Source organism: Alosa pseudoharengus, unplaced genomic scaffold, assembly GCF_046254945.1.
Source record: "Alosa pseudoharengus isolate Yale_2024_CS ecotype anadromous, Long Island Sound unplaced genomic scaffold, YU_APseudo_1.1 YU_APseudo_1.1_scf_17, whole genome shotgun sequence".
NCBI lineage: Eukaryota > Metazoa > Chordata > Actinopteri > Clupeiformes > Clupeidae > Alosa > Alosa pseudoharengus.
Window position 1 is genome coordinate 3,517,788 of NW_027468640.1, and position 12,121 is coordinate 3,529,908.

Below are 12,121 nucleotides of genomic sequence, written 5' to 3' on the forward strand. Positions count from 1 at the left end.
TGTGTGTGGCAGATAGCAGGAGTGTGCGAGTGTGTGTTGATGAGTGTGTGTTGATGAGTGTGTGTTGATGAGTGTGTGTTGATGAGTGTGTGTTGATGAGTGTGTGTTGATGAGTGTGTGTGGAGCGTGGAGCTCGGGAGGAAGTGTGAGTCTGACGTTGCCAGCGCGGAGGTTGCCTGGCTCTGGGAGATACAGCAGACAGGGCCAGATAGGGCAGATCAGCTGGCCACTGCGGTCACATGGAGACCCGGGCTGCCCTGCTTATACATTAAACCACTCTTATCCAAAGTGGTGGTGGTGTGTGTGTGTGTGTGTAGCATAGTGGTTAGGGAGCTGGACTAGCATGCAGTAGCCTGTAAAGTTGTGGCTTCCACCGTTGTGCCGTTGAGCAAGGCACTTAACCCTGAGTTGCCCCGGGAACAGTGACCCTTGGAATATCAATGACGTGTGTAAGTCGCTTTGGATAGAAGCGTCTGCTAAATGAATACATGCAAAGTGACCAGTCTGTCATGTTATCGGCCAATGCAAAGTGACCAGTTGCAGAGGCCAGCGTCTCTGGAGCAAAGTGCACAGCAGTGGTGCACACTAGCCAAGTTCCTTAGGCTCTTTAGCTCTTTGAAGCACACTAGCCCAGTTCCTTAGGCACTTTGAACCATGCACACAGCAGGGTGCATTCAGCATTTCCTCTTCATCGCTGACCCACTCTTAATCGTCGCTGACCTCCTTTTCGTCAGGCTGAACAACAGGGGTCAGTATTTGGCAGGTGCTGCTGTGTGTTATATTTACACTCTGTTGTCCTGTCCCCTCCACAGGGATCAGTATTTGGCAGGTCAGTATTTGGCAGGTGCTGCTGTGTGTTATATTTACACTCTGTTGTCCTGTCCCCTCCACAGGGGTCAGTATTTGGCAAGCGCTGCCATACTTTGAGGATGGGATGTTCTCTGTCCAGCTGCAGGCTCCTGTCCAGGTGTTTGTGTACTTCCCCTACGTCCTCATGGCCTACCTGCCACTGCTGGCTGCAGGTGAGTCTCTTACACACACACACACAGACACACACACACACACACACACACACAGATATACACACACACACACACATATAAGATACGCATGCACACACACACACATAGACACACACACACACACACATATAAGACACGCATGCACACACACACACACACAGAGACACACAGACACACACACACACAAACACACACTTACATGCACACACAGAGTTAGAAGGGCTCGGTTCCAGAGGTGGTTCTGTTTTTTATTCAGTTCTCTCTTGTACTCCAGAGGTACTGATAAGTTCTGCTCAGAGAGGTCCAATGGTTCTGATGAGTTCTGCTCAGAGAGGTCTAATGGTATTGATGAGTTCTGCTTAGAGAGGTCCAATGGTACTGATGAGTTCTGCGTACTGATGAGTTCTGCTCAGAGAGGTCCAATGTTCTGACTGGCCCAGTGTGTGCCTGGCTGTGGTGTTCTGGTGTTCATCTGTGTGTGTGTGTGTGTGTGTGTGTGTGTGCAGCTGCCAGCGTGACCGTGTGGCATCTGCTGAAGGAGAGGAAACAGCAGCTGGACAGCTGGAACAAGAAGCTCAAGAGGAAGTGACATCACTGCGGCAGGCACCTGACTTCCTCTCTGAGAGCCCAGTGGACTGGGTGGGGGGAGGGGCTGGGGGTAGCCACGCCTCCAGGTGGGACAAGGAAGAAGTTTGGAAGGGAATACGTGACTTTGTGTGATTGCGAACAATCACTACATACCGTACATACTATGTCCCAACAAAACAGATTTACGTGCAAGTAGCTTCAAAGAAGTACTGTATCATTTTTGATGACCAGCAATGAGGGATTTAGTTTGTATTTTCACTTAGCTTAGCACACAAAGCTACCTAGCATGCTAGCAGGAATCCCTCTGCCTATGGCTTACTAGCACACTACGCTAATCGTAAGCGCTAGTGATTGTTTACAGTCTGTTATTTTAGCAAATCGCTAGCAGCAAGCTAACAACTAAACCACTGAACTTGCCAAGGTATGCAACGCGACTCAACAATGAAATCTGATTGATCGCTTTGTCCAGTCAGAATCCCAGAAAATGGTAAACAAATAACGTAATTAAAATAAAAAAAGTAACAAAACAAGATATCACCCCAAACCTCATAATGAAAACCTCATTTCTGTCCCATCCAGTGTCCCAACCTCCTGGATCTGAAAATGAATGTTAGTGAATGGCTGATGTCACAGTCCTGCCAGTCCAGGATTCTTAGACGCATGTCTATAGACGCATTTGGACATAACAGCTCTAGAAACACTTCTACTAACACTTCTAAAAACGGTTCAAATAACGAAAACCAGAAACGAACACAATTTTTGGATGACCGTAACCGAGAACGGTATTTATCGTTGCGATAAACCTTTCTGTGAATATTATTCAAAAGTCCATAGGCTTGGAAAATCACCTGCCCACACAGTGTTGCCCAGACCCCTTAAAGGATGAATTTAGTCACATGTTATGAATCAGTGTCTCCCATCTATAATAGGCTAGAACTACTAGTTGATAAAAAGGATTTTCATATCCAAACACCTTTTCCAAGTATGTAGACTAAATTACTGAAACATTGTGTGAAATAACATGGGTTACCAGAGACACTAGGAAAATATCTATAGGCCTGTCATGCAGTTGGTAGCACCAGGGCTTAAAGCAAGGACATTTTCTGTGCCTGCGCTAATGTTAAATGTAATGCTAAATGTAATGCTAAACAGGGCTCCAGAGTGCGACCAATTTGGCCGAAAAGGAGTGCGTCATTGACCGCAGTTACATGCAGGGAGTAACCTGGTTTTCAACAGCAATATTCGTTTTGCGCGCGAGTTGTGTAAACTCATTCTGATGGCATCAATCAATTTAATCCGGTATTTGGCGCAAACCGAATATCGCTGCTACATTTAAAGCCCAAATATTCCCTGCATGTATAACTGTGGTCATTGTGTAGGCCTACGGTGAATTGAATAGACAGATTTAGATCGAGCATGGCAAGTCATTGCAATAGCCTATAATAATAGGCCTACCATTTCGTTACTGCATTAACCATAGTGATGTTCTTATTGAAAATTTAAAAATACTAAAATTAAAAAGTAAATTGCATTGTGGGGCTGTCAAATGATTATTGCAATCATCATTGCAAAATCACATAAAAATCCCCCAGGCTACTTGGAACATCCCTTTAAATTGTGCTCAAATACATTTCTATGGAAGATGCTAGCATGGCGAGCTGGTTTAGCCAAGGCCTAAAGATCATGAAGGATAGTATGTAAGACATTGAGCCATGAGATGTGCAGTTTGAAGCCCTTAAAAGACGTGCACTGTTAATTTACTCACTGCTATTTTTATTTAATTCATCTTGAGATGTTTTAAGTTTAAATTTCAGCTCAGTGAAGCACTTAAAACACTTCATTAAGTTACTTTTCTTGTAGAATTGTAAATCATAAGTCATAGGACAACCTATATAGGACAGTAATTAAGGAAAAAAAGTGAACCTGTTGCGGTGTTAAATGCGATGTGGTTAAAAATTTGGGTGCACCTAACTTTTGTGCTGGTGCACCTAAGAAAAAAAGTTAGGTGCACCAGTGCAACCAGTGCAAAACGTTAGTCTGGAGCCCTGCTAAATGTAATGCTAAATGTAATATGTTGTAACGGGCCCACACTGTATTTTCTGTACTTCGTTGCCTGGACAACTGTGTGTGTGTGTGTGTGTGTGTGTGTTCTTTCGCTGTCACTTTGGATAAATGCATCTGCCAAAAGAATAAATGAAAATGTAAAATGTGTGTGAATGTGTGCGTGTGTGTTTGTTTGTTTGTGTGTGTGTGTAAGTGAAAGTCACTTTAAATAGAAGCATCTGCTAAATCAGGGGTTTTCAACCAGTGGTCCGTGAGGACTTTGCTAGTGGTCCGTGACCATGAATTCAGTAATGTAGCTGCAATGTGGGAATCAGTATTTGTATTCAGTGGTGGTCCTGGGGTTGCGTAATTAGCAGTGTTGGGGAAGTTACTTTTAAAAAGTAGTGTTTGCTCGTTACTTGTTACTTCTCAAAAAAGTGACCCGTTACTTTACTTAGTTACCCTCTATGGAAAGTATTTTTACGTTACTCGTTACTTTTACGTTACTTTTATGTTGCTCGACTTTGGGCAGAACCCAATATCTGTTCCTAAATGTGTAGGCCTACATAAAGTTCTACTATGGAGGACATAACAGGTATTTCTTTTGTGCTCTTTATTATAAAAAATGCCACAAACAGAGCACATGACAAAAGAAAACACACACTAAAGCCCTATGAAACAATATCAAATAACATAGTCTCGCTACATCTTGGGCATATAGGTAAACACAAAATATATGAGGGCTTATTTTATAGCCTTATACTATTTCATTAAACAGGCGCTCCTCCAAAATTTGGTGCAAAGCTTGTGCAAATCGTATCAATAGGCTGGCAGTTGAGTTAACGGCATTAGACAAAATCAGGGGACAGTGTAGGCTAGGCTTAGCCTGACGAGCCAGACCCACATTTGCTGCCGCTAGGGTGCGTCTAGATTTCTAGGCTAGGCTAGGCTATAACTAACACTCACATTCCTCCCCTTAGTTTCAATGAGTTCGAAGTACTAGGCTACCTCCATCCCTCAGAAGTTAGCGTTGGCTGCGTCTCGCTTGCTAGGATTGCTCTTCATTGCCACCAGCCTCTGTCATGTACCGTGTGGAGCTATGATTGCACTTCATGCTACCAGCCTCACGTAGGCTGCCGTGTGGAGCTCGTGCCTATTGCGCAAGCGCGCAACTGAGAAAGCAGCGTCGCTGTCAAATCTGTCCCTGGAAAAAAGTAACGTTGCCCCGACATGAAAAAGGAACTACGTTACGTTACCAAATTTTCAGTAGTAACGCGTTACACTACTTTTTACTCAAAAAAGTAGTTACGTTACTGCAGCGGTTCCCAAACTTTTCCCCCCGTGTACCACCGCCTACATTCCGACTCGGCTCGCGTACCCCCACCATCCGACACATAAACACATAAAAACGTAACGCATTCTATAACCCACACCCCCCCACCCCCCCGCGTTGACAATATTTGTCCGTTTCCCGGTTTTAGGTGCGTGCATTTGGTCAGTTAAAAAGTTATGAAAAGTAGCCTGCATAGTAGCCTAACTACATCCACATACAATATCTTATAATAGGCCTACAACAACGCCTGACAAGGATGTATTCGTTTGGACAACATTAGGCTATACAGCCTAGAAAGGCTACCTTTAGTTTGTTAAATGTAAAGCCTAGTTTAATGTTACCTTTCTTCAGGGGTGAAAGTAGTTTTTATTTCTTGGTGGTACTATGGAGTTATAATGCGCGCACAGCGCGCGCCGAAAATTTCACTTAGCCTAATTATTTATTATTTATTTATTTGTTTATTTACTGTATTATAGGCTACTTATCAAGCATTCACTAGGACTTCTTATCACTCTAGTATCACTCTTTAACCCACCTGTATCTGTTTTTGATTATGAATAAATTGCAAACACTTAATTTCAACATTTATTTATTTATTTAGCCTAGTTACTCTGCTCGCTCCCACTTCCAATCGTTTTTTTGTATATAGGCTACTGTATATAATGAAACACGTTTCTTTGAGTCATGCCTTTTTATTTGGGAGACTGCAACATACTTCTGTCCGCTAAAACATTTTCATTATTGCTGCGCAAGATCTGGTTAAGCCGTACACGCGCTGTCTGACTCTTGTCTCTCCAGCGAAACACTGCACACGTACAACCAGAATAGGCTATTGAAACATCAGCATATTTTTCTTTAGCCTGTATGTTTTTTTTTATTTGGGAGACTTTCCAAGAAACGTCCGTCTGCTAAAACACTTTGGATACCAGTGCACGTTGGCGCAATTACTGTAGGCTACTGTACGCGCGCTATAGCTTGCTCGTTGTCTGTCCAGCTGCACGGGAGGTTTAGACACAATTCAGATACAGTTCAGAACGATGTATATGAAATATATTTTGGGGGAAACGTGTTGCTTCTGGTAATTTGACGTTAGCAGTTGTGTTGTCATGCTGAAAGTGCAATATTTTTCAGAGACAGTATAGTTTTCTTTCCGGTACGGCGTACCCTCTCCAAATATTTTAGTGGTACTCCGTACCGGCCAGTACCGGCTTACTTTCACCCCTGCCTTTCTTGCCCATCTGAAATAACTCCTAGCTTTGCTCCTTCCCTCCTTTCTGTTTTTGTTGTTTTCAAAAACCTGTTATATCCGCAAAACTTTCTCCCCACGGACCACGGACCATCCAACGCATTCAAAAGTAACACATTCTATTAGCTATTCCAGGCGTCATGTTTAATAAGCTGCCCTTTTTTTGATGAACACAGTTTATAATTGATATCCTTTAATTTCATGTTTCCATATCATTATGACCTGATTCGAAATTATGTATTTTCATGAATTAATTACAAAAGATTTACAATTTTCATTTTACACCTGTCCGCCATAGCCCTTTTCATCTCGCGTACCCCCTAGAAGCAGCTCGCGTACCACCGGGGGTACGCGTACCACAGTTTGGGAATCCCTGCGTTACTGTAACTCGTTACTTTGTAACTCGTTACATACAACACTGGTAATTAGTCAGAATGGTGGTCCCTGGTTCACAATCAGTTAAAACCCCATGTGCTAAATGAATGAAAAGTTGTTATTTACCCTGTTGGACCAGTCTGTGTGTGTATGTGTGTGTGTGTATATCAGAGGCGATTGCTCTAAGACTACAGGGGAAGCTCAGCCTCCTCTAAAATATCACGGAAAATCACATCAAATAACACTATTACATTAGCTTCTAGCCTACTATTCCAACTAGCTAAACATGTTCATCATGAAGATAAACATGTTCATCTTCATGGCTAGTTTGTTCAGCAATAAGGTCATTTATCGTGATTTCGCCCCGTAATACATTGCTGTGACGACACGATCCATCAAAAAACCCATAGATGCTCGGCTTCACTAGGCGTGTTCGACTTGAGGCAGATCTGTGCAGATCTGACTTGATGTGATGCATGCTGGGTTGAACACAATGCATACTGGGATGGACGCAATGCTTGCTGGTTAGAAATTCTGTCCGACTTCTGTCAGCCGGGGAGGGACTTACCACCGTGACACCATGTCACATGACCTTAAAATATCGCGGGAGTCTTAGCCTGCAGACAGATCTTGCAGTTGCCTTCCACGAGCTGCACGAGCTAAAACACGCCCTCATGATGTCAGTTCAAAGACGTGATAGGGCCATTTGGGAGGAATGTCCTCATGACGATTTTGACGGGAGTCTCATGGTGCTTCCTTATGTTGGAATATGCAAAAATAAACAGAAATCTAAGGGATACCTTCTTATACGTGATTTCTGCAACAATGGTAGGCTAGCCTACTGAAAACGTTTGGATATTCTGTTATTTTCTGCTGTTGGTTAAATAGATAGACACACATATAGGGAAAACACTTGATATTGAATGTATGTGCAAAGCAGGCCTGTTAACTGTATGACAAGAACAGTGGTTTATTTAAACTACATCATAAGAATTTATTTCGTCAGTCATCATGCTCATTTTAATGAGTAAGAATTGAAGTTCTGCTGTATTTATTGCAAACAAAATTCCGCGATATCTCCCGCGATGTCTCCCGCGAGTCACGTCAGGCAGACTGTAGCCTGTCTGTCCGGGATGAGCTGCCCTCTGTTGTAGCTCCTCCCGGCTAGCCTCTGAAGATCACGTTTACGTAGAAAGCCAGACCAGAGAATGTCTAATAAGGGGAGAACCTTCACTCTTCCGGTGTGGTACTGCATCTAAGGGCGCTCGCGGGCGAGTCCAGAATGAATGGAGGTCTATGGAGCTGTACCCCTCAAAATCCACTTTTCTCGGGATATAATTTTTTTTCAAGTAATTTGAATATTGTATTTGAAAGGGGAGACAAAGACAATACACTTGGTTGAGTATTATATTTATATTATATTATATAAGTCACTTAATTGTTCTAAAAAGCCTTTCAAACGTATCAATGACGTCATTCATTAGCATGATCATAGCATAGCATCAATGCTAGCGTGTTATGGGCAACAACGACCCAACCTGTAAGAAAACGAAAGGACATGACTCCTGAATTATTTCACTTTTGATTGATAATCCATATCCATTTTGCGAAAAATAAAATAAAATCTGAGGGTTTCAGTTGTTAAATAGGTGAAAACAATAAATGTAGCCATGTAGCTCCATAGGACCCCATGTATTTTGGACTCGCCCGCGATCGCCATCTAGGTGAACTCTGGTGAACTGCAGCCAAATTCGGTTTGTATGGGATTAATAGAGAGTGGGGAGGCTCTCCGTAGACGGGCTCTGGTCAGACCAAGTCAGACCTGCCTCAAGTAGAACACGCCTACTGGACTTTCAATGGCACTACAGAGTGGGCTGATCTCAGTGCAGAAAAGCTAGCTCTGGACAAGCGCCACAAAATCGTCATTTCCAGGGAAGCCCGGCGTCTCTGGGAGTGAATAGGCTTGTTCGACTTCGGCTGAGTCTGACTTGGTCTGGCTTTCTACGTAAACGTGATCTTCAGAGCAGGTACGGCGCCAGGATTGCAGTTTTGGATGGGCCAGACCAATTGTGGGTGGGCCTTAAAAAAAACTTCATCAAATCACTGTTTAACCTCATAAAAATGACTGACTAATATACTGTTATATTATTTGTGCTTACATAATAGAGATTTGAATAGCTTGATGCTCTTTAAATAGTTTGTATTGTAAAAAGGACGGACGTAGCCTACCTATCCTCGATCACTGTCCTTGGTTCTGACCAAATAAGAGCGCTTTGGAATCTCCATTACGCACCATACCTGCTGGCTGTGCTTTAGCGCATCTCTCGAATAGACCTAAGGCCTATAGGCTGTAAAAGTGGGAATCTAATATTTCCCCCAAACATAGTTTAGTTCTGCTTGTATAACATGAGGTCGAATATTTCATTTGTTTTAGGTTTTCAACAATACAGATCAATCACACTGCCCGACAGTTTCAATCAATATGCAGGGCAGTTGAAAACTGTCTAAAGTCTAAACGGTTTTCATAATTCCCATTTATCCTGACTTGCTGCTCACTTTTCATAAATTAATCCACTGACTCAAGCCTCATTCGCACCACATTTATTGAATATTATGGACAATAATATTTTGACAATTAGAGGATGTAATGACATTTAGCTATCTTGACATTTTCTGTTTGCTATTAGAAACGAACTATATAGACACCTAGCAGAGTGGCTTTTAAATAGCAATATGCATTATATGGTTTGTTATGCTTAGCTTAGGGAGAAGGGAACATTGAAGACTCAATAATTCGATTTTACAACTAGGCAAAGTAGGCCACCACTGTTTGGCCAGCTCCAGACTGTAGGCTAGAGGCTGATAACAAAGCTGAACTTGTAGGCTAGTCTAAATGACGAGAACAGGATAACTTCACCACCACCTTGTTATTGAGGACTTCATGATTTCCTTGTAACGTAGGCCTATACCAAATATCAAATGCAAACAATGACATGCCCAACCTCGCGCGCGCACGTAGCCTACGTTCCAAATTATGTGTTATGTAAGGTAACGTTCATGTTAAATCTGCTGCATGAAGAAGAGTGAGTTCACCCGTGTTAAATGCGTACATCTCATCTCAAAGTTTCAATGCGCGATCGGAATAATGGTTTCATATTTCTTAGCTGTACAAAATACATTCGGGGCTGAAGCCCTGGCAAAATCAGCTGGCGACTACCCCTCGGGCACAGAACTTGTTCATTGACAACGTCATCTGTCATGTAAAACATGCTCCAAGAGAGCTCATAAAGATCAATCACACCCATTAGGCCCTTTAATGCAAATCGGATCAACGATCACAATATCAACAACGTTTGCTGCATTGCAAAAAAAAAGCATTTCAGAAGCCATTATTAAGCCATAGAGATGTGCTAGGTGATACGGCTCCCACACACAGCTGTGTGCATCGCGTTGCTGGAGACGCATCCCATTCACTTTAAATGGGCTCACGTGATCCGTTGCCGAACTGAATTGTGGGTCTGTCCCGTCGCGTTTCTCCTGCCGCTCGCGTTGAGGAGTTCAGCTGTTGCTGCACCGACAGACGGCACCGGCCAATCAAGCCAATCTACGGACGGCACCAACCAATCACATTACGGTTTTACTTCAAGTCATTTGCATAGCTACCGTCGGGAACACCCACTGGAATGCGTTGACAGAACGCAGCTGTGTGTGGGAGCCGTTAGGATCTCAGCTCTTCTTCATCTCCTGGTTGCAGCGATACAACGAGACCGTTTGTGCACGTTTAAGGTACCTAAACAACGACTGTTGCAGCACTGTCCTTTACTGGAAATTATTTTCACACTTTCAGATCACTTGGATCTAGCCTAGCATACCGACAAGCTAGATCCGACCCAGAACCTCATGTATCTGGCACTGCTGAACTTGCACAGAAACATCACCAGCTTTTTAAAATAGTTTTGAAAACTAAACATTTAGACTATTTTAGCACAGATTATGAGATTATTTGCCGCTTTTTAATAATTCTTGACAAAATTAAAATATATTAAAAAAAAATTTTTTTTTAAGAAAAGTTTTGGGTGGGCCTGTTGAAAAGTGGGTGGGCCTAGGCCCGTCCAGGCCCACCCGTAGCGCCGTGCCTGCTTCAGAGGCTAGCCGGGAGGAGCTACAACAGAGGGCAGCTCATCCCGGACAGGCAGGCTACAGTCTGCCTGACGTGACTCGCGGGAGATATCGCGGAATTTTGTTTGCAATAAATACAGCAGAACTTTCATTCATTAAAGATCTGCAGATCTGCACAGATCTGCCTCAAGTCGAACTCGCCTAATGGGACAGTGGGATGGCCTGGACGCCGAGCTTCTGTATGATGATTGGAGGAACCGTCATAGAGGCTGGACTCTTTTTGACTGACAGCATGTCGCGATCTGACAGGAAGTGGTTCAAGTTCAAGGGATTCAAGGTACACACACACACACACACAGTTTAAAAGCACTTTTGCACACCTGGTTTTGGGACAGGTGCGACGGTAAAGGTAAAGGTCACCAGTGATGCTTGTTGAAGACCTTGACAGACCTGGCAACAGATGACTGTGTTGCCTACTTGTACACTTTTACCCCCACTGTGTTGAGCAGGTGTGTGTGTGTGTGTGTGTGTGGGACTGTGTTGTGTTACCTACTTGTGCACTTTTTGTGTGTTTTTTGTGATGTCTGTTGTGGATGCATGTTTGAGGCGTGTTTGTATTGTCTATACTCTGTGTATATTTTATGTGGTATGTTGTAAGTGTGTGACGCAGTGACTGCAGCCCAAGACAAATTTCCCCCCTGGGGGACATTAAAGTATATTTTATCTTTATGTTGTGTGACCAAAACGTTGTGAAATAAAGTATTTGCATGCATAAAGGACTGTGTGCCGGACTTCTTCAACAGGCATTGAAAAATCACCAAACTCTGTTGCCCTCCAGCCAGCAGCCGGCCCAGTGGATACCCAGTGTCTGCGCAGGGACTAAAGCTAAGCAGGTGAGGGTGCGGGCAGCACCTGGATGGGAGACCTCCTGGGGAAACCATGTGGCTGCTGGAAGTGGTGTTGTGGAGCCAGTAGGGGGCAGTCTTCCCTCCCTCTGGTCAGACAATCCCAATGCCCCGGTGCAGTGACAGGGACTGTGCTGTAGGAGACGCTGTCCTTCGGAAGAGACGTTAAACCTGCTCCTGACTCACTGGTCACTTGCAATGAGAGGTCGTAGAACAGCCCGTCTTAGAGACTAGGGGCTCCCTGGTGTCCAGGCTTGTTGGCCAACCTGGCTCGTTCCAGCTGGACACCTCATCATCCCCATCCCCTCCTGTGATTGGCTGATTGATTTCCTCATTCTTCACCTCACACCCACACTGAGTGCCTGTAGGGGGCAGTGTTCCCACCCCAATGCCCCTGTACAATAGTGTCTGTGCTAGTGTTGCTACTCAGCCATGACCGCTAGCAACTGAAGTAGAAGAGTACATCCTAATAATCACCACAAAGGGACTG

General features: G+C 43.8%; 1 protein-coding gene across 1 annotated transcript in view; it reads left to right on the top strand.

The window, feature by feature from the left end:
- The window catches only part of hacd4 (3-hydroxyacyl-CoA dehydratase 4), a 10,928-nt gene extending 7,107 nt beyond the window's left edge, over window positions 1-3,821 (top strand). The window contains exons 6-7 of the mRNA XM_076288475.1: window positions 894-1,022; window positions 1,529-3,821. Of these exons, the coding sequence (XP_076144590.1) occupies window positions 894-1,022; window positions 1,529-1,611 (212 nt within the window). The 3' untranslated portion in view covers window positions 1,612-3,821. The remainder of the gene's footprint in view (window positions 1-893; window positions 1,023-1,528) is intronic.
- Window positions 3,822-12,121: the final 8,300 nt, after the last annotated feature.